The sequence below is a fragment of the Schistocerca piceifrons genome, chromosome 1 (genome assembly GCF_021461385.2).
Source record: "Schistocerca piceifrons isolate TAMUIC-IGC-003096 chromosome 1, iqSchPice1.1, whole genome shotgun sequence".
In the NCBI taxonomy this organism is placed as follows: Eukaryota; Metazoa; Arthropoda; class Insecta; order Orthoptera; family Acrididae; genus Schistocerca; species Schistocerca piceifrons.
In genome coordinates, this window is record NC_060138.1 from 23515072 (window position 1) to 23542549 (window position 27478).

Here is a 27478-nt window from a genome sequence, read left to right on the forward strand (position 1 = left end):
CCATTTAGTACATGTCGGACCCGCGTGTCGCCACTGTGTGATCGCAGACCGAGCGCCACCACAAGGCAGGTCTCGAGATACGGAATAGCACTCGCCCCAGTTGTACGGACGACATTGCTAGCGACTACACGGACGAAGCATCGCTCATTAGCCGAGCAGATAGTTAGCATGCATTGCTCATTAGCCGAGCAGACAGTTAGAATAGCCTTCAGCTAAGTCCATGGCTACGACCTAGCAAGGCGCCATTAACCGTATCTGAAGATAGTCTTATTTGTATTATCAAGAGCGATGTACCACAAGGATGGAATAAAGATAAGTATTCGAGGAGCTGCATACTTTTCTTATTAGAATTCACTACTTATCCTGTTCCAGAATTCACGCCCGTCTGCGTTAGATAGCGTGCATTTCGGCCTCCTGTATCTACAAGGTGTTGGCACATTTACCAACACATCAGTTTCCATTTCGTGACCGACCGGAACTTACTTTCTGGACACCCCCGTAAAATTTACGGTACAGCCATCGTCAAGTCCAGTCGTAATGAGTTTTACACCGGCTATTAATAAGCTGCTACTTCCGTTGATAATGTCTGTCGTCAGTCGTTTTGTATACTACGACTCTCTGTTAGAGGTACGGGACCTCGCTAGGTTGCTTTCGCCATTCAGTATTTAACTAAGCGTGGCGTTAAGTTCATGTTCTGTCTAGTGTGAATACACCGATATTTTTATTAGAATTCTGAAGAAGCAGACAGGTTGCAAAAAAGACGAATGCGTCTGCTAGCTGATTATGTGTCATATCATCATATCAGTATTTCTGTCTAGGTGCATGAAGTAATTTCAAGTCTTGTAAGCCGAAAGACTTCTTTGTCACGCGCTGTACTCGTACTGCATTGTGCAGCTCGTCTGGTGATGGGCCACGCCCGAAACGCGTTGTGAAACTAGAGGAGTTCCATTAACACCTAGTGAATACTTTTTGTGACCTATCAGCTTTTCTAGAATAATAAAAAAAATCATTGCAAATGGTATTTTTCTGATTCATGGCGGGATTATATAACAATCGGCGATAAATGTTTTGAAGAGGTAATCATTCTTGGCTGGAAAACACGCTTTATTATTTTATATTTTGCCAATAATGCGTTTCGCCATGTTTAAGGCACCTTCGGATTGGCTGGCACAACACGTGTTAAACATATATACTGCCGGTCATTCAAATTCCTTAACAGACAACCACCTTTGGTATTATTTGAAGAACATTGCGTGGTGCCCTGATATGAAACAGTGTTGAGTACACTGAAAGAAACGATTAAAATACATGTACTAACTCAGTAGATAGCTGCCCTTGTCGACTTTTAAGGGACTTCACTCAGTGGACTTGTAGAGTACGTAGCGCAGTCCAAAAGGCGCTAAAAACGGGATCAGGTTCACAGAAATGCAATACAAAATGTAAACATGTCAGAAATGCCGCTGTACATGTTTACTTTACGTGATGCATTTCTGTAGGCCTGATTCCATGTTTAGCGTCTTTTGAACTGCGCTACATATTCTACAAGGCCACTACGCGAAGTGCCTTAAAACTCGGTAAGGACAACTACCTACTGAGGTCTTGTACGTATTTTCAACGTGACTTCCAGTGTACTCAACACTGTTTCATATCAGGGCACCACACAGTGTTCTTCAAATGTTTACAAAGGTGGTTGTCTGCTAAGACAATTGCAAGGACGGCAGCGTAAGTGTTTAGTAGCTATTGTGTCAGCCAATCAGAAGGTCCCTTAAACAAGGCGAAACGCGTCTTGGCAAAATATAAAATAATAAAGCCTGTTTTGCAGCCAAGACTGGTTATCTCTCCCAAAAAATTAAAAATAATCGCAGGCCTCACCCGCGGCTTTCTGTCGTATTTAGGACACCGACCTTTGACTGTGTCATTCCGTGTAGATCGCCCCTAAACCTGATCATCTTCATTGGACGAAGTGGACAGCTGTCATCGTCGAACGAAGACGAAGGGAGGGGGGGGGGGGCGCTTTTGACACGAAAGTCGTAAAATTGGCGAGAGCTGCAGTCGGGTGTGAGGCCTTAATCTGGAGAGTCGGCCAAAATGAAGCCACTGAATAAAGGAAGAGTGTGTGTGTCATTGCCGGGCATGCCCTTTGTCCGCGTGTTTCCACATGCAAAGTAGCTGAGCACTTCCTCCGCTTCCGGCAACAGTGGCCCGTGTTTCGACGCAGCAGCAGACAATAGCCAGTCAGCAAGCCGCAGGCCGAGCGCATCTCGCACCGGCCACGTCATCGCCGGCTGCTGCTGCTGCTGCTGCTGGTGTCTGCAGTTATGCAAATCGCAGAGGTCGCTGCTGACGCAATCAACTCCCTCGCGCACACCTCTCCGCCGGCCGGCCTATTCAGCGCGCTGTAGGCGCCCGACCCTGCTGCATTGACTTGTGCATTTAAAACCCACCCACTAATCGCCACTCTCTCTCCTTTCTCAACAATGAAAAGGTCACTGTGCAGGTTCTCAAGCCATCCACGCGTATTCAACAACTAATTAGAAATTTAACACTTGATATAGGTTATTCAGTCTGTATACTGACCAAGCAGTAAACGAACCCAAAGAAAAATTTCGAGTAGGGATTATAGTCCACGTAGAAGAAATAAAAACTTCGGGGTTTGCCGATGACACTGTAATTCTGTCAGAGACAGCAAAGGACTTGGAAGAGCGGTTGAACGGAATTGACAAGATCTTGGAGGGAGGATATAAGACGAACGTCAACTAAAGCAAAACAGTGAGCTGATGCTGAGGGAATTCGTTTAGGAAATACGACACAAAGTAGTAGATGAGTTGCGCTATTTGAGTAGCAAAATAACTGATGAGGGCCGAAGTAGAGAGGATACAAAATGTAGACCGACTATGGCAAGAAAAGCGTTTCAAAAGAAGAGAAATTTCTTAACATCGAATATAGATTTACGGGTTTGGAAGTCTTTTCTGAAAGTATTTGTATGGAGTGTAGCCATGTACAGAAGTGTAATATGGACGATAAACAGTTTAGACAGTAAGAGAATAGAAGCTCTTGTGAAATGTGGTGCCACAGAAGAGTGCTGAAGATTAGATGGGTAAATCACGTAACTAATGAGGACGTATTGAATAGAATTGAGGAGAATAGAAATTTGCGACACTACCTGGCTAGAAGAAGGCATCGGCTGGTACGACACGTTATGAGACATTAAGATGTCAACAGTTTAGCACTGGGCCGGCCGCGGTGGTCGTGCGGTTCTAGGCGCTTCAGTCCGGAACAGCGGGACTGCTACGGTCGCAGGTTCGAATCCTGCCTAGAGCATGGATGTGTGTGATGTCCTTAGGTTAGTTAGGTTTAAGTAGTTCTAAGTTCTAGGGGACTGATGACCTAAGATGGTAAGTCCCATAGTGCTCAGAGCCATTTGATTTAGTTTAGTACTGGAGGGAAGCATAGGGGGAGGGGTGGGGAGTTAAAAAGTTGTAGGGCCAGACTCCGAGATGAAGCAGATTCAGGAGAATTTTGATTGCAAGTCATTCGGAGATCAAGAGGCTTGCACAAGGTGGAGTAGGATGAGCAGCCGCATCAAACCAATCTTCAGTCTGAAGACCACGACGACGACGACGACAACAACAACAACAACAACAACAACAACAACAACAACATGCTCAGATGTTGAAGACAAGCCTATTTATAGCCATGACCTGTACACACAAAATTTTATTCTTTAATTGTTTCGTTGTTTGCAAGCAACATCGCTGGAAGAAAAGCAGTACATCAGATGCCTCAAAAACGCACATTTCCCATACATCACTAATCAGCATAACAGATCCAATGATGTTCCACAGTGGTATGTAAAATACACATACTTCGGTTAATGTCATACATCACAACACACAGGTTAAATCCGGTACCTGCTTGTTGTGGTTTACAGTATGACATTAACGAAATTATGCGCTTCTTTACATACCACCGTGGAACATAATTGCATTTGGTTTAGCTGAAGAGCCACTTATGAGAAGCATGCACTTTTGAAACACCTGGTAGAGTGCTTTTCTTCCACCGACGTTGGTTATAAAATCTGAAACCGCTACAGAATGAAGCTGTATGTGTACAGCAGATAGCTATAAAAATGGTTCTCTTCAGAAAGCAGATAGCTATAAAAATGCTTTTCTTCAGAAATTTAAGTCTTTCAGTTGTGTCAGAAAATTCAAATTTAGTCTTCGTTCAGATCCCGTGTCTCCTGCAAATAAAAGTAGAATCGTAATTTTTATTTGATAGTTGCTATATTATAGCTAGTACTGCAAGGCTATCATGTTTGACACATGCAAAACGTTAGTCGGGGCCTAAACTCAGTCGTACCCTCAACCCTTTAAGCGAAAAAATGTTTTAATGACCATAACAGCGAAATGCAAGCCAGTACGTACTCTTTGGAAATAGAAAGCATTAAAATTACTCTATTCATTATGTATTTACAAGTCCACCATGAACTATGGGGCAGTAAACATTCGTACCAATGAATCAGGGACACAAAAAAAAAAAAAATCTGTGCTAAGAAGTTTGAAAAACAAGTCTGCATCAAATTACCAATGTCAACTTTTGTTAGTGAACATATATGCCTTCAGGACGAAGGCACGAGCGTACTGCGCCTGCAAACTTACGGTCTGTGTGGACGCGCTAACCACAGAGCAAAGCGATTTCTTTTGTAGCGCCCGTCTGCTACCTCAGTTGTGTTACTACCACTGTACGAGAACTGCTCAAAAAATTCCGGAAAACTAGTAATTTCGTGTCAGTGGTGTGCTTGATCGAAATGCGGTAGGCATCCACGCACACGTCTGCGTTTAATGTGTAACTGCCGGAAGTTGACTGTTGTTTGTCTGTTAGTTATTGTTCAGGGCTGTATTGAGTAGAACGTTGTGTCGCACAGTTTGCGAACTTCGAGATGGCAGAGTTGGAGGAAGAACGCGTCTGCATCAAATTTTGCACGAAACTAAGGAAAACCTTTACAGAGACACACCAAATGATGCAGGAAGCCCACGGCGATGAGTGCTTAAGCCCCACTCGGTGCTACGTATGGTTCACAAGATTTAAAAATCGCCGGACGGAAGTTGAAGATGACTCTCGTTCAGGACGCCCTTCGACGTCTACAGACGACGCCTCAACGAATCTGTGGATGCCAATCGAGGACTGACTGTCCGAGAGATGGCAGAAGAATGTTACATTTCAGTTGGATCATGTCATGAAATCCTGACACAGCATCTTGGAATTCATCGTGTTGCCGCCAAGTTCATCCCACGGCTGTCAAGACCTGATAGACCTTCGCCTCGTAATCCGTGAAGAGCTTTTGGATCGCGCAAATAAGAACGAAACATTCCTTAAGAGAATCATAACTTGTGAGACTTGAGTGTACGGTTGTAATGCTGAGACCAAGGTTCGGTTTCCACAATGGGTCGGGAAAGGCTCTTCAAGACCAAAAAAGCTCGTCACATCAGGTCAACTATCAAAGCCGTCCTGATAGACTTCTTTGACTTTGAAGGATTACTTCATCACGAATGCGTGCCACAGGGACAAAGTGTTAATCGATGGTACTATCGGGACGTGTTGCGAATCCTGCGTGAAAATGTGAGAAGGAAACGGCCTGAAATGTGACGAGATTGTTAATGGCCCCTGCATCACGATAAAGCGTAGAAAAATTTTTTGGACAAAATTCCGGAACTTTTTGAGCAGACATCGTATGTCGCGAGCTGCATAAACAAGAACTCATTGTGCTTCCACTCCCTCAACTTTTCTTAGGCACTGAAGGTATATTGGCGGCAGCAGCCACGAATACATTCATTGGTCTCACCAATAAGCGGTGACGCTTCTGTTAGAAGACATGGGTTTTTCAAGAAAACCTGCGCCTGCGTTCAGGCACCGCGCCAGGACTCAGAAATGCCCACATCCGCAGTGTAAAACTCTTGACTGGTAACCGGAAAGACCATCGCTGAAACTGCGTTACAAATATAATTCCGGGTCTTCCGTACAGCAGAAATGTTCCATTACTGCAGAGAACTGAGGTGATAGACCTTCTATCGTTACGAACGCCTTCACAAGCAGGCAACAGTCGCCAACAGTGCAACTCGGATCGTTATCATTTTATGAGTAATACGAATATTTTAAGTAATGCGATCTTGGACGCTGAACGTCGCTCTTAAAACGGCGACGTGTTCCTCGAGATCCGAATGAAGTGCCGGAGTCGAGGGGAAGAAACCGTGTGTTTCGTCTATATGTGTTTTTCACAAAACCTGCGAAACACTTGGAACAATATCAAGTTAATCTTGGCGAACATATGACTTTGTACCTGGGGGGATAAAATATTTAGGTAGCACTCCTATTGTTGGTAATCGGTAGTGTGACGTGTAAAACAGCCTTGAATGAGTGGCATCAGATCCGAGCCCGCAGTCACTGGAATCAATATGGCGGGCGATGACAGCCTCACTGGAATTTCGCCTCTTGGAGTTGAGGATGGAAAATTTTAACATGCATGTAAAAATAATCTAAATTTCCAATATGCGTGTAGTATACGTAGTTTTCGATGTCACTGGACCGTCTGGCGACAGTGCAGAGATCTAGATGACAGCCACGTCCAAGTTTGGTCGAATAAGCTCTGTAGACTATCTTTTTCTGTTTCTTTCCTTTTTGAATAACTTGCTCAGGGTTCACAAGAAACTGTAGCTTATAATCAGGTGGCACAGTCAATTTTACAGACAGGGTTAAACAATCCCCCCCCCCCCACAGGGGATTTTACGACATGTATACTCTGACATACATCGATTTCCTCTCTGCTGTAACTGATGATTGGGATATATAATGAAACCAACCAGTCAGCTAGCATATAATATTCGGCTGCCGGAGAATGTTTGCACATAGTGAAATAGATTTCTGTTTAGCGCCATATCTACGTCATTGGAGGTAAAATTAAAATGTACACCTAATGTCATCTATTAGTAAAAGCAGCTTCAGTGCGGAACCACGCGTCTGTAAGTTCGCAGGTTCGAATCCTGCCTCGGGCATGGATGTGTGTGATGTCCTTAGGTTAGTTAGGTTTAAGTAGTTCTAAGTTTAAGGGACTGATGACCTCAGATCTTAAGTCCCATAGTGCTTAGAGCCATTTGAATCATTTTTAGTAAAAACTGCAATCAGTTCTCTTTAAAATGTAATCGTTTAAGAACGTTCGTGAGTAATACATATGAGATTCGTAATCAGAGGCTTCAATAAGCTTAAGAAGTAGTAACACTCCCATCCTGACAAGTCAGAACCTCTCCAAAAACCAATCCCTTACTATTCGAGTCAGCGTCACAGCACCGCTGATTTCTAAATTCACAACTCAGGTACACATTCTTGTGCGTTTCCAGTCAGGAAGACTCTACCCGCAACTGGAAATGGAAATGTCGTGTGGCTAGGGCCTCCCGTAAGATGCAGTTACATCACTACAAGCAATAAACACCGTAATACAATCCATCCCTCTCAGATTTAAAGCACCGTGACGTCACGCCAACTCCCCCTTTCATCTACCAACCGGTTGGGGATATTCGACAAGGCGAATATTTCAATTTCTGTGTTATCTACTAAATGAGGGCGTGTACAGACGCCCACACCACATAGATATATGGCTTTCTGGCACTTGCGCGTGGGCGCTTCCCCACGTAATTAACCCAAAGCCACGTCACGGCAGTAAGCAGACCGGCTCCGGCGTCAGCCGAGGGGAGGCGTGACGCAACAGCGGCTAACAAGTGGCTTCCAACAACCCTCTAGTGCTGCTGTCACCGCCACAGCCGATATTAAGGGCTGTTCGAACAGCTTCGCAAAATAATCACAAACACGAACCCTTCATGCATCGCTGTCTGGTCGCCACTGTATTTACAAATGGGAAGTTTATTTTTGAGCCAAGTGCAAGTCATCTTATGTTGAACTTCACTTACAAATGACAAGATCTGACATTTGTTTCTCTTGTCAAACAACCCTACCATCCTTCGCAAAAATGTCAAATTCCCCTTCTTGTGTGGCAGGTAATATTACGGAAATGTGTCGTAGCCTCTTTTAGAGTTCACTCTCGTTTCTAGTTTCGTACTTTTTTAGTTACATATCGTGCAATAACTTTGCATTGCCACATAACAAGATCTCTGAAGCAGTTTCTATACGAAACACAACCTTCTTTTGGAGTCGACACCGTCTATTTATTTGAGTATGACAAATGATGTGATACTGATGATATGATAATACTGGTATGTAGAGATGTTATCGAACGAGTAAGTTTGGAAGCCTTTTAGAAAATTCACTCTAAGGAATAGGGACATTATCTGATCAACTGATGGGTATGCACCATAACAAAAATTCGCTTCATAGCCTTTTTGTATTCTTTCTAAACAAAGGAAAATACTGAACTGACAGGACGGAGGAAGGGAGACTAGGATTCGAAGATTCATCGTCGCGGTAAACATACAGATACAACTATCGACAACAAAACATTTCAGTATGCCGTTAAAGCAAACTTCGTTGTGTTTCATCAGTTTGACAAAATTGGATGAAACTAAAGCGGTAATCACCATGGACGTGATAATGGCACTGCATGGAATCTGATCTGATGGTCGATTGGAGAAGGAACTCACAGGGAATTCGAACCACGGTTCAAAAGTACTGCCATGGAGATGACAGAGGATATGAAACATTTGTGGAAGCATAACCAACCATTTATAAATTATCGTTAACAATGCTATTGAAAAACACAAACTTGTCATAAACCAAGAGTTCATTGGCGTCTTACCGATACTATACTACGTTCCACTACAAACGTAAAGGAAATTGTGGCCTTCAACTATGAAGAAATTTGATCGACGCACTCTTGCGTGTATGTTACCATCATCGAATGACGAAAAGCTCTGGTTGTTGTTGGCTTCGATTCATTCTTGATTTGGAGAATTTAGGTGCAGAATCGATTACAATGGTTTCAAAGGACAGTAGTGCAACAATCGCAGGTCTCGCCCAGTAGAACGAAATAACTGAATCAAGGCCGCCCTGCGTCTAGTACACTTAACTGCCAATGAGTTTTGTTTATTGTTCAGGGAGTCAGAAATATTCCTTCTAGTCCAAAACATTTTTCGTAATAATTATACAACTAACAACGCTACAGAAGTATGCACAACACAAACACAGACTAGAACTTTAAAACTTATCGCTACCACATCAAATATGTAGGTAATGTTATCCTCGCAGATAAAATTGATTTATGATTAGCTGGAATATAAACGTGGCATTGGTCCTATAACATACCCTTTTCAAGCTATCACATGGCAGACATTCTTCGGAGACTGCCTATAACTATAGCTGCTCTTTAGGTGACCTGAATACATCACATACTTCAGAACTGAATCAACAAACTCCGACTACTTGTAGGCATCAGGGATGTTCGTAGATTATTATGAAGTAGACCTACATACGACTGGTTTGTTTAACAAACCACTCAAGATCTTTGTTGCCAATTAAATACACACAAGTGTTCGACATTCTATAAAAATGCTTAACTAAACCAAAATCAGTTCCAAGATGTCTAATATGTGAACTACATCATGGTATATGTTCCCTGAGGACAGGAGCACTAAAATGATGGGTATATTGCGTGTATGCAATTAATAATACAGTATTTCAATCGTATATAAAAAGCTGCTAATGGAGCCACGAATATATTTCATGCAAATACGATTGGTATATCCACACAATACCTATCTGAACATTAAGGAAACTTTTGCTTAAAACTCTACATCAGAAAGACTTTCGGACTCCACTGAAAGAGTCTGTTTACACAGCACCAAATTCATTCCACAAATAAACACAGCCAACAAAACGCTGGTCATTGTTTCAAATATACACTATTGCCGCCAGATTTGAAAATGTAAACACATGACCCACGTGCTATGTCATGTGACACTACAGCAGTGAGAGCAACCGAGGAAGTGTCATACGGTTACTTACCAGCCACTGTAAATCTGTCCATATAGTTGATGAGATTGACGTAGAACAATACTGCGACAGTTATTTTATCACGCAATCTGATGCCGGTGCCACGCCTCCCTTGCGATGCATCTGGTCCGGCAGTTAATGTTGGAACTGTGGTGTCAATACTGTCTGAATCATCACCATTGCCCATCAGCTGTTGATGAGAGTGATTCTGCGGTAGATTTGAAGGCTCCATGTTTAGAATCTTCAGAGAATGCTTATCAACAAGTTTCTGAGCTGGCATATGTACTGCAGCAACTATCACCGCGCACTCTGAACACAGAACGCCAAATGGAACTCCATTCTCCACGACGGAACACACACACCCCCCCGTTACTACGCATAATATCGATAGTATCGAAGCTGTCATTTGTTCACTTCGATGTCTCGCTCTAGACAGATGGCGATACACCGATATACTGAATAATATCGATAGTGTCTAAACTGCCTCGATTTCGGCACATCATTATAAGAGTCGAATTACCGATACGTCGAACATCTGAGTGATAAGTAACGTCAAACGTGAAACGTAGATCCCGGAATTTTATTTAACTTTATTATTTCGCATCTACGAACATTACTTTCGTGGGAATAGTTTTTGTTGTTGTTACATATAATTTAGTCTAAATATCCAGAATGACAAAAGGCTTTGTTATGGTAGCATCAAACGCAGAGTGCGTCATATCGGGATAACGATTTCGAGGCCGTGGGCCCACAGCTGTGCCGATCGTTTTATTTAGTTGAGACGATCTGTAGAAAGTAAGTGAATAAGAGCACGATTGATTTGTACTTGGAGTACCTTTCCTTTCAAAGTGGGAAAAAGTAATATCAAATGTTTTGCAATGTCTTAGAATGATGTAATGCAACATCTGTAAATGTATTTTTGAGTGCAAGTGGTATATACTTTTGCTCTGTTGATCATGGATTACACTGATACATTGCACACCTATTCTGTGTTTTCTTTGCCAATATGTTTGCTGTACAAACCACAATTTTCTTACTTTTGTGAATTTGCATAGCGTTTGACATAAATCCTAAACATGCCCTAGGATTTCTTAATCTTCTACCGTGTACGCGATCATTTCCCACTTGCAGTGTCCAAGTTAAAGTACGAAGAATTGTTTTTATTTTGTGTATGCCTACCGTTGCTCTTTCTATATCTCTGTAGTTTCCCTTTCATAATACGCTCGTTGAAACAGACTGAATGATTCTGTTTACCCCCGTGAAAAATTAGCTGGCCACATTCCTTGTGTGTAGTTATTCTGGTTCTCCGTATGTTGCATTCCTATACTTGACTATGAGAGGGGTATTTTCAAATTTATTTTATGACATCAGTTAAGTTAATGAATAACTGACAGACTAATAATTTAAAAAATACTGGGTACCATATATTTTTTTTGGCATACCCATTGTTGATGTTGAACACACATGGGTAAAACTTCATGGTACATAGGGCCTACCTGGATTTAAAATTAGAGTAAGACATTCATGCACTTTGTATACTGTACCTCCAACAATATCACACACTGTCTGTTGATTAAAGTACCCATATTTATTACAGAAGAGTTGTTGCTCGTTTTTAGTTCTCTTTGTCTCTCCCATTTCGTACATATTAATTTTCCTGGGCTTAAATATAGACATACAAAGCATATAAAATAATCTTGAATGAAAAACATCCCACAGTTGCACTAAATCATGTTTATTTTAAACCATGACCATGGTATCTGCTATAATACTATAGCCTCCTTCAGAAGTCGTACACTCTAATAAATGAAAAATGTTTTTGCCCAGTAGTGGGCGAAGATATTTTTCATTTATTAGTGTGTATGACTTCTTATTATAGCAGAAACCATGGTCAAGGTTTAAAATAAACATAATTTAGTGCAACTGTGGGCTGTTTTTCATTTGAGACAATTTCGTAATGGTTGCTGTTGTCGCTGCCATGATGAAAATAATGACATATAATATAATGTTTTTACGAGGACAGGACAGATGGCTGGCCTGCTTTTTCTGAAGGGACCATGCCAGCATTTGCCCAAAATGAGATAGGAAGGCCAGACATAGCAAATTTAACTGTCTCTAACTTTGAGACAGATACATCTCTAGCTGTACTTAAGAAAACACAGTACTGTTATGAATGTGTGTGTATAATGGTATTCAATACATTACATTTACTGACATGCAAGTTTGTGCTTCATCTTACATCATCAAAAATAAACTAATAAATGGGCAAAAGTTATATATTGCACACTCCCTCCCTCCCCCTCCCCCCCTCCCTGCCCTGAAATCTTGATTGTAGTGACAGACTAATCTGTTGCATAGCTTGAGTCTAGGTTAGTATGGAAGGTGACAATTTGGTTGTGAGTTGGCGAGACAACAAATGTGGAAGCAGAAGGTCTGGTTGTGGTAACAAATTTACAGATAGAGAAATGTAATGTGTATATCTGTGCCATACTGAAAAATGCAATGGGGGTTCCACTATGTAATTTTTACCAAAAAACGCTTGAATCGGAAATGCTTGTAGTAACACAGTTGAAGAACTCAAAACTGTCCAATAGTTGATCTGATGTACTGAATATTTCATTATACTCCACAGTAATTTGGGTAGTGGTAATAAAATTATCTCTGCCCCTGTAGTCTGAGGTACAAACAGATTATTTGCAAACATTCACTCCAATTTAATACATGTAGTTGCGATGAAATGTGAACCAAGCTTGACTGTTTCTAATTTTTGGATATTCAGTTTGCTTCATAATTAACCACTTTTTTATGAATACTTGTAACTAAAACTGCAAAGTTAATTCACACAAGATGTATAAAATTCTAGACAAATCTGTAAGTAGTATATCAGTGCGTATTGTGTAAGGGGCCTACATATATTGCGCATAAGCTATGGGAAAAACCATATGGGAGGGGGATAAGCATAATGTAACTCACTATCACATTAATTGCATCATTTTTATGCATTTTATATTTGCTCATAAATAGTATCCATGTATTGTGTTTAATTTAGTTAATACTCTGTAATACAATATTTTGTGTAGACTATCTACGTCAAGCGCTCTGTGCAAAATCTCATTTTAAATTATCCTTAATGACACCAATTGCATGCAAATTTTTAAGGGAATGCATAAGTAAATCAAATTTACTGGGATACACTTTCATATTAGTAAAAAATATGAAGTGTTGCATGGAATTTTAAACATTTTATCAATGGCTTTCTGAAAAAGGCACCTGCATATACTGTAGTTTATTTTATTATTTGTACCATCTAGTTACTCTAAATTTCATTATGGTAATGTACCAATTATGAAACTTTAACTTGTTAGGTATTCATTCAGACTCTTGTTATTTCACCTAAAGCATGTATACCATTTGCACTGTTGTTTTTTTTTTTTTTTTTTGACACTGTGGTGGTCTTCATTCCAAAGACTGCTTTTATGCAGCTCCTCAAGGTATACTGTTCTGTGCGAGCCTCTTTTGTCTGTGTGTGACTACTGCATTCTATATCAATTTCAATTTGCTTACTTTAGTAAGACCTTGGTCTCCCTCTGCAGTTTTTTCTCCTCACATTCATCTCTATTGCCAAGTTCACAAATCCTAGGTGGTGCAGGATATGTATTGTCACTCAATCATTTCCTTTTGTCAGGTTCTTTTTCGTCATTTCATGTATTAGGCAAATTTCCTGTTATGGTACTCCATCTCTTGAATAATCTTCCTACGTTTCTTCTTCCAGTGCATTTATAATTGAGAGCCTTTACCAGGGATCTTTCTCCAACCATATGGTCTACATGTTCCCTCCACTTTCTCTTGTTTTCCTCTATTTTTTTTCTTTTACAGTATACAGTGTGATTCAGGAAGAATCTCTCATAATTTGTTAGGTAATTCTACAAGTGAAAACAAAACCAGAAGAGTCTTATGAACAGTATCTGATTTTTGATCATTAAGGAACTGGAGTGGGTTGACAGCTACACACATCCATGAATGATAATGAAGATGTGTGAATATCACTTACCAAAATGCTATGTGGGCACTGTTGTGGGCAGAATAATGGTGGGAAGGATGACTGATCCATCCTACAAGAGGTGTTCAAAAAGTCCACAATCCATGTCAGTGCACTTGTCAACACATTGGAGTATGTGTTGGGTTGCGCATCAAACATCATCATTGCTGGCTTTAATGCAAGCAGTAGTGTCAGTGATGGTAGCGAGAAGTTCTTCATGTGTACAGGATCCTTCTTTGTAGTGTACAAATCTCCCTTTAACCAGCCCCATAAACATAAGTCTAATGAGGTAAGGTTGGGTGATCTAGCAGATCAGTTGATGGGTCTGCCATGGCCAATCCACCATTGAGGAAATGTGTTATTCAGAATGACTTTTGAGTTACAGTGAATTAGTGATCCATTATGTTGCAGGTATATTTGCCATTGTTGCTCTAATGTTACGTCTTCCAGAAGTGTAGGTAGGTCTTCTATCAGGAAATGTGCGTATGCCGTGGGTGTCATGCAATTTGACAGGGACACAGGCCCTATCACCAGATCATCAATCATACCACATCAGATGTTCACTGAGAACTCAACTTGGAATCTCGTTTTCTTAGTGTCATATGGGCTCTCCATTGACCATATACGAGAATAGCAGTTGTCCATGATACCATTGCATGTAAATGCAGTCTCATCTTTAAATAAAGTGTATTGCATGACATCTGTGTGTACAGCCAACTATTCACAAAAATTTTGTCTGCTTACTGAGTCACCTGGATGCAATTGCTGCATGTCTACACATGGAATGGGTACAAGCCTGCGGAATGTAACATACACCATGCTTGCATTTGGGAAATATTGAGGTGATGGCTAATGCGCATCATACTGGCAGTTGGACTCCAGTGTACCATTGCAATAATGTTGCCCCTTTCCTTAACTGACTGGGCGGCCTCACATTCTGATATTATGTGTATGCTAGGTAGTGTTCTGGATTCACATAATTTTGAAAATATCCTGGCACAGGGTATTCGATGATCAGGGAAATGTCTCTGGTACTTTGTCACAGCTGCAAGGGCACTTCCAATACAGTTCCCATACACAAACAACATGTCTGGGTACTGTGCATGGGTGAATGATGTGGCATGTTGGTATTCACGGACACAGTGGACTTTCTCAATTAAACAATACTCAAGCATGACATGCACACAGCCCCATAATTGTTCACTGATCCAACCTACAACTGCACCCCCCCAGGGGGTCCACAACTCTTTCGTGGATACGTGCGTGGCGAGCACGGGGCCCCGAGCCATTGCAGCCTTCTTTCTCTCCCGGGCTGCATTTCCTTTCCCTTCCCCTCCATACCCCTTTCCCCTCGCCCTCTCCTCCCCCTCTATTGGTGTCCTTGCTTATGTTGGCCCCCGCTATCCTCCTGGTTCTGTTGGTTTTACACTCTGGCTTTGTTGCGTAATCATCTCCTCCTTTTGGCATTCCTTGGTCCCCCTCTGGGGTTTGACCTCCATTCCAAAATTTCTCTTCCGTAGTGAGCCATTTGGGGAAGAGCACCTTACCTAGTGTCTCCGACGTGTGCCCTCCTAGTATATTCCACCTTTCTTCTACGTCGTTGTCTGATGCTAGGGTGCATAGCCAGCACGGTAGCCAGCCCGTGTGGTGGGGTCGCTATGTACCCTTTTGGTTGAGCCCCCTGAACACACAGGGATCACACTTCTGATACCTGAGCTGTGACCTCCTCATGCATGCCTTGGAGTGGTTGCTCGTCATCCTGGAGCATCGGAACTCCCGGCAATGGCCGCCGTGCCAGACGGCCCTTGCTGTGGCTGGGTGGCGCCCGTGAGGAGAGCCCCTGATCGGAGTGGGTGGTATCAGGGCGGACGCTATGCAGATGAAACGCATAAGGGTCCAAACCTCTGGCCGCTCTTCTGCGGCCGTCTCTCTGCGTGGTACTGATTCCTCAAGTGCTGCTTCTCTTGCCCCTTCGGCCTTCCCTTCCGTGGCTACCCCCTGGGAGGAGGGTCAGGCCCGTCGTCTAGGGGCAAAACCTTTCCCCCGTTATCTAGTTTGCACCAGGACTGATGGAGATACTTTCACCAGTGTCAAACCTTTATTCTTTGTGGAACACATTGAAGACAAGTTCGGCGAAGTGGACTCCCTGAGCAAGATGCGGTCGGGTTCGTTACTGATAAAAACTGCTTCGGCTGCCCAATCTGCGGCCCTTCGTGCCTGTACCCATCTTGGCACAATTCCCGTGTCCATTACCCCTCACCAGTCTCTAAATATGGTACAAGGTGTGATTTTTCACAGAGACCTCATCCTTCAAACTGATGAGGAACTTCGGGACAATCTCGGACGGCGGGGTGTTCACTTTGTTCGGCGTGTTCAGAAGGGTCCTAAAGATAATCGTATTGATACTGGTGCCTTTATCCTGGCCTTTGAAGGGGATACCCTTCCTGAGAAAGTTAAGATTATGGTCTATCGCTGTGATGTGAAGCCGTACATCCCACCTCCTATGCGGTGTTTTAAGTGCTTGCGTTTTGGCCACATGTCTTCTCGCTGTACCCAGGACCCTCTCTGTGGTGACTGTGGACGTCCACTCCATGAGGGGAGTCCCTGTGTTCCCCCTCCTGTATGTGTAAATTGTCATGGTAGTCATTCTCCACGTTCAGCAGATTGCCCAGTCTATAAGAAAGAAAAAAAGATACAGGAGTATAAGTCTCTTGATCGTTTAAGCTACACAGAGGCCCGTAAGAAATATGCACGATTGCACCCTGTGTCCATGACATCTAGTTACGCCTTGGTTACATCTTCATCCCTTCCTCCCCCTTCCTTACCCCCATCCCGGACCCCTCTCCTTCCCCCCTCCCCTGCGGCTCCCACACCTTCTCCCCTGGGCGCTGCTCCCCCTCCCCAGCCGGAGAAGTGTCCCACTCCTTCGGCGTCTGCCGGTCAAGGGCGCCTCTCCCGGGATGCCCCTTCCCGGCACCTTCCAGGTCAAAGGTCTGCTGCAGCGCGGCGACCGCGAGAGCCGCGGTCTATCGGCCCCCAGGTCGCCCGGTCTCTTTCTGTTCCTGATCTTGCTGCAGCTGGCTCCTTTATGCCACACAGCCCTCCTCGAACTCAGCCTGAAAAGAAGAAGAAACATAAGTCCCGGGACAAAGAGCCTCTGGTGTCACCGGAGGTCCCTTCCCCGGCTTCACAACCGGATTCTGACCTGTCGTTTATGGATGTCGCCCCCTCCTTGTCCGTGACGGGTGGGGACCCGGCGGTATGACTGGATTTAGCGTGTTCAGCCCTCATTTAAACCATCGTTCTGTGGTTCTCCAATGGAATTGTAATGGCTACTATCGTCACCTTCCGGAATTGAAATCCCTTCTTTCGTCCTACTCAGCAGCTTGTGTGGTTCTCCAGGAATCTCATTTTACTGATGCTCACTCACCGACCCTCCGTGGGTTCCGTGTTTTCTGTCGAAATCGGGTCGGACCCTTGCGGGCTTCTGGTGGCGTTTGTACGTTGGTCCGTACAGACATTGCTAGCACGTGGATTCCTCTCCAAACTACATTGGAAGCAGTTGCTGTTAGGGTCCACTTAGACTCTGCAGTCACAGTATGCAATCTTTATCTCCCTCCTGACAGGACTCTTACACCTGCTGCCTTAACCACCCTTCTTCAGCAACTTCCTCCTCCCTTCCTCCTCCTTGGGGATTTTAATGCTCATCATCCTTTGTGGGGCAGTGCCTTTCCATCTAGACGAGGTCTTCTTATCGACCAATTTATTGCAGACCACGACCTGTGCCTTCTTAATGATGGCTCCCCTACTCATTTCAGTGCTGGTCATGGTACCTTTTCTGCCATTGATCTTTCTCTTTCTTCTCCCTCTCTCCTCCCTTCATTACACTGGTCGCCACACGACGACCTTTGTGATAGTGACCATTTCCCGTTGATTATCACGCTCCCTTCCCGCTCCCCGATGGAGAGGTTACCTCGTTGGTCTTTCCACCGCGCCGATTGGCCTCTATATACTGCACAGGTCGAGTTTTCTCCCTCTTTGTCGGGTTGTATTGATGACGTCCTACGTGACGTGTCTGACGCGATTGTTCGCGCTGCTAACCTTGCTGTCCCGCGCTCATCTGGACAATTTCGTCGTCGGCAAGTCCCGTGGTGGAGTATGGCCATTGCCATTGCCATCCGTGATCGCCGTCGAGCTTTGCAACACTTTAAGAGGCACCCATCTGTAGCCAGCCTTTCTACCTTTAAGCGCCTTCGCGCTAAAGCCCGTTATTTAATCAAACAGAGCAAGCGGATATGTTGGGAACGATTCGTTTCTTCCCTTGGTTCCACTGTCCCTCTGTCACGGGTATGGGCTACACTTCGCTCTCTCCAAGGTTGCCATCGGCAGTCCACCCTCCCAGGCCTTCACCTCCCAGATGGCATTTGTACGGACCCATTAGTTCTTGCAGAACATCTTGCGACCCATTTTGCAGTGGCATCAGCGTCGGCCTCCTATCCAGCTGCTTTCCTTCATCAAAAACAGCAGGCTGAAGCTGTCACCTTATGTTTCACCACTTGTGAGTCAGAATCTTACAACGAACCTTTCACTGAATGGGAATTTCTTTCTGCTCTATCTGCTTCTCATGATACGGCTCCTGGCCCAGATTCCATTCATAACCAGCTGCTTCAACATCTCAGTGCTCCACAACGGCACCATCTTCTTCGGGTGTTTAACCGCATCTGGCTCCAGGGTGACTTCCCTTCTCAGTGGAGGGATAGCATTGTGGTTCCTGTCCTTAAGCCTGGTCAGAACCCCCTATCTGTTGACAGCTATCGGCCAATTAGTTTGACCAATGTTGGTTGTAAGTTACTTGAACGGCTGGTAGCCCGTCGGCTCACTTGGGTCCTCGAATCTCGGGATCTATTGTCCCCTTACCAGTGTGGCTTTCGAGAGGGACGATCTCCAATCGATCATTTGCTTCGCTTGGAATCCGCAGTTCGGCAGGCTTTTTCCCAGCGCCGCCATTTGGTTGCAGTGTTTTTTGACCTTCGCAAGGCCTATGACACGGCCTGGCGCCATCACATCTTACTAACCCTTCATCAGTGGGGTCTTCGGGGCCCACTCCCGATTTTTATCCGCCAGTTCCTGATCCATCGGTCATTCAGAGTTCGAGTTGGTACTGCTTTTAGTTCTCCACGGACCCAGGAGACGGGCATCCCACAGGGTTCTGTCTTGAGTGTCCTTCTTTTCCTCATTGCTATCGATGGACTTGTGGCCTCTGTCGGTCCCTTGGTCGCCCCTGCCCTGTATGTGGATGATTTCTGCATTTGGGTTAGTTCCTCCTCGATGCCATCTGCAGAACGGCAGCTCCAGGTGGCTATACGGCGTGCCTCTGCATGGACCCTCTCCCACGGGTTTCAATTCTCTCCTTTAAAATCGCGGGTGGTCCACTTCTGTCGCCGTACTACGGTCCACCCTGATCCAGAGCTCTATCTCGCTGCACAAAGATTGCCTGTGGTTCCACAGTTTCGTTTCCTAGGTCTTCTTTTCGACAACAAGCTCACTTGGCTGCCCCATATCAGACTCCTGAAGGTAGGATGTTTCCGTAAACTCAATGTCCTTCGCTTCCTTGCCCACTCCTCCTGGGGTGCGGACCGTTCCCTCCTCCTCCGTCTTTATCGTGCTCTAGTTCTGTCACGTTTGGACTATGGTTGTCAAGTTTATGGTTCAGCTGCTCCTTCCACGCTGCACGTGCTGGATCCAGTCCACCATCGTGGTATCCGTTTGGCCACCGGTGCCTTCCCTACTAGCCCTGTTGATAGTCTCCTGGTTGAAGCTGGGATCCCCCCCCTTTCTGTTCGGTGGTCCCAGCTTCTGGTGTCTTATGCCCTTACTATCCGTTCTTCTCCCGCTCATCCTTCCTATTCTATCCTATTCCCAGACCATGGACGTCGCCCGCCTGACTCCCGCCCTCGGGCGGGTTTACCGGTTGGGCTGCGCCTTGCGTCTCTTACCCGTGATTTTCGGCTTCCTTCTTTGTCCTGTCTTCCTCGCTCCCTCCCCTCCACCCCTCCTTGGTTAGTTCCTCGGCCTCGACTTCGGATGGATCTCCGCCGCGGACCGAAAGATTCCATCCCCCGGTGGTGTTCCGTACCTTTTTCCGCCAAATTTTATGGGAGTTTCGGGATGCTGTTATTTTTTACACTGATGGCTCTAAATCTGCTGATCATGTTGGGTATGCCTTCACGTCCTCTGTTGGAACGGAAAATCATCTGCTGCCACCTACATGTGGGGTGTTTACTGCGGAATTGATGGCAATTTCCCGGGCCCTTACCTTTATTAAACAATCCCAACACAACCGCGTTTTGTTATGTACGGACTCGATGAGTGGCCTTCTTGCTATTGACCGGTGTTTTTCGCGCCATCCCTTGGTCTCTGCCATCCATGACCATCTCGCTGATCTTCACCGTGCTGCTTGTTCCATTGACTTCTTATGGGTCCCGGGCCATGTGGGTATCCCGGGTAATGAGCTCGCTGATCGTTTGGCTGGGGGAGCAGTTACTTACCCCCCGTTTTCCGTAACCCCTCCTGCAGCGGATTTACGGCTTCACATCAAATCCCACTTTGCACAGTCATGGGCCAATTCTTGGGAGGCTACTCCACTGTCTAATAAACTTCGTGCCATTAAGGTGAATACAGGCCCATGGCGTTCTTCCTTTAGCCTCTCCCGCAAGGACTCGACCACACTGTGTCGTCTCCGCATTGGCCATACCAGGCTGACCCATGGTTTCCTTTTGCGTGATGAGCCACCCCCGCTATGTGGTTGTGGAGCCTTCCAGTCAGTGGCCCACATTTTGGTTGAATGCCCCCTTCTTTTGGCTCTGCGTGCTAAGTACAGACTCCCCCACACTTTACCTTTGATGTTGGCTGACGATTCCCGGATGGTCTCTCTGGTTCTAGGTTTCCTCCGGGAGAGTGGTTTTTATTCTCAGTTTTAAAGTTTTTAATCTCCCTCTGGTGTTGGGGCAGGGCGGTGAGTGTTTGGGTGTCTCCCACTGTAGGCAGTGTTCAGAGATTCCCGATTCACCTCCCTGACCAGAATCCTCTTTTCTTTCCCTTTTACTCTGTTTTTACCCCTTCTTTTTAAGGCTTGGTTAGTTTTTCTATTCCCATACGTACTTTCTGCATTATAGCAGTTGTACCTTTTAAGTCACAGGTGGTCTTGCCTATGCTGTTTCAGCATAGTGTTGGGTTCGTTCTCTTGCCAACTTCCCTCATTTGTTTTTACTAATGACATCGTGACTGCCCTTTTACGTTTCCCCTTTATCCGTTTTATTTTTCTGACTATACTGAGATGTCCCGTTAGCAGAATGGAGTCTATTTGAAACAAGGGACTGATGACCTTGCTGTTTGGTCCCTTTAACCTCAAACAACCAACCAACCAACTACAACTGCACACAGGGTACATATGCAGCTGTTATGCCTCGGTGCGATGTCACAGAGCTGCCATCTGCTGGAGAACCCTCACACCTTTTCTAGAATGGATCAGTTCCTGACCTACCATTATTCTGTCCACTAAAGCACCTACAGAGCATTTTGGCAAGTAATATTCACACTTTTCTTCATATCCGGTCATGGATGTTTGGTCTTCAACCCGCTCCAGTTCTGTAACGATCAAAAATCAGACGTATGATCATAGGACTTTTCTGGTTTATTTTCACATGTAGAACCACATCACAAACTATATGACATTCCTCCTGAATGACCATGTACATTCCTAAATCTTTCCTTATATCTCCATTTCTTTTTTGATCTTCCCTTGTACTTCCTTCCACCCTTCTTAGAACTCTCATTCAGTCAGATTTCTTTCCTGGCTGTATTCTGCCAATTCTGTATATTGGTTCCACACATGGAAGTAAATTTGTTTAATTTTTAGTCCATGTCATGGATATATATGTAAGTGATGTCACAACCAAGATATTTAGAATGTTTTTCTTGTTCCACAATTCATGACTATTAGATGAGTACACCCTCATTAGTAACCTGAACTGTCCATCTTCAGCATTCTTCTGTAACACCACATTTCGAAAGCTTCTGTTCTCTTTTTGTGTGAACCTTTTATCATCCACATTTCATTTCCATACACTCCTGCACTCCAGACAAATCACATCATAAATCAATTCGTAACATATTTATGTTAAAAATAAGTAAAGTCTATGGTGCAAGTCTGTGACCAGGCTACTGTCCTGACCATAGGTGGGGTACAGCCACTCTTTGCTGCGGTGCTAGAAGGGGGTAGGTGGCAGGTCCATTGCCTCGGCCACCTTTTACCCCTGTGAAAGAACCCAGAGACGCATTTGCTAGAAAGATGGGGGGTCAGAGACTACCCTGAAGGAACTGGAGTGAGGAAAACACCTCACCTCTATCCAGGGCTGAACTTGGGAACTCCAGGACCAGTATCTAGTGCCTTACCCACTAGTCCACCATGGTAACATATTTAAGTTAATGTAAACGGACAAAAAATTCCTCTTTCTGAGAAACACTGTTTCTTTTTTTTTTTTCTTTTTTTGCCAGTCTGCATCATTTTATTCTCACTTCTGTTGCCATTGTCACTTATTTTTCTGCCCAAACAGTAAAATCCATATTGTACATTTAATGTGTCATTTCCCATTATAATTCTCTCAGCATTGCCTGATTTAATTCAGCTATGTTCCTTTACCCTTGTTCTGCTTTAGCTGAGGCTCATCATACAACAGCTTTTCAAAACAGATTAGATTAGATTAAATTTTCATTCCATAGACCCAAAAAATGAGATGATTCTCGTGGGTGTGGAACATGTCAGAAAGTATAACATAAAACATTTGAATATAATACTTACTACCGTGATCATTTGTCAGGAGATTGCCGAAATAGGTGAATACAATGCAGTAAACTGAAACTGGTAATATTTACAGAATTAACACGCTGTCAGAGTGAAACATTGTAATGCACTATTAATACATTTATCACACACAAAATACCTAATCTTGACTGTTGTGACCAAGTGCTGTCAAAACTGAAATCTAACGATATTTTTACTTAAGCTGGCGTAACAGTCTCTGTTAAGATATTCATCTATGGAGTAGGAGGAGTTACCTATCAAAAAGTCTTTCAAACTCTGTTTAAACCATACTTTATCTGAAACGAAGTTTTTAATGATTGCTGGAAATTTATTGAAAATGTGTGTTCCTGAATATTGGACCCGTTTCTGGACCAAGGTACCTGATTTTAGGTCTAATATTGAGGTATTAGTTGGAAATAGAGATGTATTACTTGCAACAAATTTCATTAAGGAATAAATATACTGAAAAGCAGTGGTTAGAGTACAAAGTTCCTTGAACAGATTTCTACACGATGTTCTTAAATTTACATCACAAATGATTCTTATCACATGCTTTTGCACCCTAAAAACTTTTGCTCGTTTTGATGAGTTGCCCCAGAATATGATCCCACGAGATAATAGAACAAAAGTAAGCAAAGTATGCAAGTTTTTTAAAATATTTATATCTCCTATATCTGACATCATTCTCATGACAAATACAGACTTGTTTAGGCACTTCTATGGTATCCTCTTCCCAACTGAATTTATTACTGAGTTGTAATCCCAGAAATTTAACAGTGTCAACCTCTTCGATCTGCGTGTCTTCATATGCTGTACATGTGCTGGAAGGAAATCTCTTACAGGTTCTGAACTGCATATAGTGGGTCTTTTCTGCAACACAGAAAAGATGGCCAAAATCAGTGTGGATGCACTACCAATTCAAGTCGAGACCAATTGAAAAATTCTTGGTGTGAGGCTGCCTGGTTGTCTATACATATGTGGTTCCTGACAGATACCTGCTTAGAATTCCCCAGTGTCCTGTATGTAAAAGTTTATTAGAAGTATGCAACAGAATTAGAGTATTCTAAGGAGAAAGGCTGTGGTGTTGCATGTGATATTTTCACACTACTGCACCTAAAATTGATGTAGGATTATGAGGTCAACCCATCTGAATATAGTAACTGAGCAACTGTAGTTATTGATCCTGCTCAGCAAGTTGTGCGATCTGCTAACAGTCAATGGCAAAAGCTTGCAGTGTTTGTGAATCAGAGTAATCAATCTGAAGAACAGTCAACTTCTGATGTATCAAAATCCAGTTCATTTTGTAAGGAGAACTGCTATCTTTGATGCTGTAACATATGGATATTGTATGCCTTACTTGTCAGTAGCTTCTGGAGCTTCTGAAGCTGGGTGCACCTTTTCTCTGTGGGAATACTGGCTTGCTGTATAATAACAACAATGCCACAGGCCAACCTGGTGTGTAGAGAAGAACCAGAGAACCAGTGTTGGGGTCGCACACGGAGTGATCACATGCAGTCATGAAGGTTGAATTGGTATTGTGTTTGTGAATCAGTAATCTTCGTGGAGAAACATGTTGACAATAGGATGTAAATGAAAAGCCTTCTGTGATCAATTATTACTGTTCAGTTAATGTGGAATTGGATCATAGCAGTGGTTACCTCAGAATGAATGCAAAAACAAGCTTAACTCTTTTACACAAGACTTCGCACTGTTACGGAAGTGTGCTACTTGCCGAAGGAACAATAAAACAAAGTAATCTGACTTGTACTGTTATTATTACAAAGCAACTTCTTTTTTTCCCAAATGAAAAGCTTTAATATTAGAGTAATGTAAGAGTCACGTATTCATATTAGGCACATAATCAAGTTTATTTCATAACATAGCATGTTCTGTATGTAAAGCTTCCATACTCAAGTCCAATAGTCACAAAATTAAATTAAAAATAAACTGAAAAGCATTGACGGAGCTTTACATGTAGTGACATCTGAAAGGACGACTGCTGCTAGGTGAAGAATAGTGATCCGAGACTCAACAATGAGAAATACGGTAGCTGTGAACAATAGAGTGATGAGACAGTGTGTCAAGAGTATAATAAGAATGTGTCATCGCCAACAGAATGCATGTAAAATGGGTACCTGCAGCATCTTGGACTGCAGTGGTTTGTGAGAAGAGGAGGAATTGACCAAAAGTCTCAGTTGTTTGAGACATCATCTCAACGATACACAGTGGGCAGTTTACAGCATCACACCAGAACCCAGTAACCAACAGTCGGAGTAATGTAATAATGCCAGTTGCATGTGATTTGAAGTCACTACTGTAGGCTAAACTGTTGAGTTACTTGGCATGTGATGAATTTTGTGTGGTGGAAGTTAGATTTGTGTTTTGTATTTTTGACTCTCAAGTGTAAAAAATGTCATCACAAAAGGAACAAATACCAGTAGTCAGTAGGCTACTATGAAAGATCAGCTCAGTGAAGAGGGAGAATATGATAGCACAGGATTCAAAGATTTAAGTGCTGCTGATGTAAGCATGGTGCTAATCAATGCAATAAAATCAGCATATGAAGAAAGTGTGAAAGTGTATAAAGGAAATCAAGAGAAATTTGTGAAAGAATTTAGGGAAAGTGAAGAGAAATTTGAAAAAAAAGTCAAAAAGAAACTGCAAAGGAAATAAAAGATGTGAAAAAAATATCTGCATTTAACTAGGCTCAAGAGTGAAAGGTGAAGATGTCTGACAAGACACAAGGAGAGACATGCACAGGTGTATGTGAAGATAAACAAAACACGTCTCTTCTCACAGAACATTTGTTGCCTATGGAGTTACAACTAGACACCAACTTAAGACACCAGCTTGTTAATTGAAATACCTGGTTCTGACCTGAACATGTCAAGCAGAACAGCAAGTGTGACCTTAGATGATGAAATTACAAGTAAATGCACAGATGTTGATAATAGTGAACTGGATGCTAGGCTATTTCGTATGAATTCAGTTATCTTTTCAGTGGATAAGAAACATACTTCAAAATGGAATATTTAGGTAGAGGATGTGAAGATTATTGTCACAGAAAAGTTGGAGCAAACTGTTATGAAACAAAAACAAGATTTAGACAGGAAATTTCGGAATTCGTTAGGTTGTGAGAAGGTACTTGAAGATATGTTGTTTGGGTAGCAAGGATGGAAAGTTTGTGATGCAAAGAGGTTCAGAAGATGTTCATGGATAAATACTGTTCTAAAAGCACAGAAGATGAGATTTTAAATTTTATTTGCAACAAGCCATACTAGCAGATATTATGAAATGTACACAGAATTTTTGGAAATGGAATAGCAATGTATACTGGTCAACATAATGGCTAACAGAGAAGGAGCAGTGGGAGTCCAGAGGGAATGAGTCAGCATTGTAGCCCATCCCCAATGTTATTCAATCTGTTTATTGAGCAAGCAGTAAAGGAACCAAAAGAAAAATTTGGAGTAGGAATAAAAATCCACGAAGAAAAAATAAAAACTTCAAGGTTTGCCAACGACATCGTAATTCTGTCAGAGACGGCAAAGGAACTGGAAGAGCATTTGAACGAAATGGACAGTGTCTTGAAAGTAGGATATAAGATGAACATCAACGAAAGCAAAATGAGGATAATGCAATGTAGTCAAATTAAATCAGGTGATGCTGAGGGAATTAGATTAGGAAGTGAGACATGTATGGTATTAGATGAGTATTGTTATCTGGGAAATGAAATAAATGATGATGGTCAAAGTAGAGAGGAAGTAAAGTGTAGACTGGCAATGGCAGGGAAAGCATTTCTGAAGAAGAGAAATTTGTTAACATTGAGTATAGATTTAAGTGTCGGGAAGTCCTTTCTAAAAGTATTTGTATGGACTGTAGCTATGTATGGAAGTGAAACATGGACAATAAACAGTATAGACAAGAAGCGAATAGAAGCTTTCGAAATGTGATGCTACAGAAGAATGCTGAAGATTAGATGGGTAGATCACATAACTAATTAGGAGGAACTCAATAGAATTGGGGAGAAGAGAAATTTGTGGCACAACTTGACTAGAAACTGTGATTTGTCACTTTCAACAACAAACCCTGACCTTCCCAATTTCCCCCTGTACTTCATGCACTACAAACAAATTTTGCAACAAAAAGAAAACCAGTCTAAAACAGTGCTCTCACTCATGCCTGTCTCATGCACAAAAACTTAAAGAGGACTGATACCAAAAATAACACATAAGTAAGACAATCTCCCTTATGACCGACATAGATATCTTGAACCAGATACCACATCTTATTGAACGCCAGGTATTTTTGTGCTGGAAATGTCACATATGTGTGTCCCTGGTCTGTGCTGCTGGAACTTTCATCAACCTCTTGTTGTGTCCACAAATTTGACACCTAACACATTCATCAATTAGACCAAAAGCCTGCAGAAAAAAATAGATTTCTTTCCAAACAAAAACACCAGTCTAATCAGATGTAACAAGAATGTCAAACACATAAACAAGAAAAAAAAGCCTTAATAATGCACTGAAAAGAAAAACACTTCCACAACCCGTGTTTCTGCACTGACTACCCAGGCTCGAAAC

At 43.0% G+C, this 27478-nt stretch overlaps 1 protein-coding gene across 1 annotated transcript in view; it reads right to left on the reverse strand.

Annotated features, from left to right (window-relative positions):
- LOC124784355 (protein spinster) overlaps positions 1-10354 on the reverse strand; it is a 314286-nt gene extending 303932 nt beyond the window's left edge. The window contains exon 1 of the mRNA XM_047254094.1: positions 10006-10354. Within this exon, the coding sequence (XP_047110050.1) occupies positions 10006-10273 (268 nt within the window). The 5' untranslated portion in view covers positions 10274-10354. The remainder of the gene's footprint in view (positions 1-10005) is intronic.
- Positions 10355-27478: the final 17124 nt, after the last annotated feature.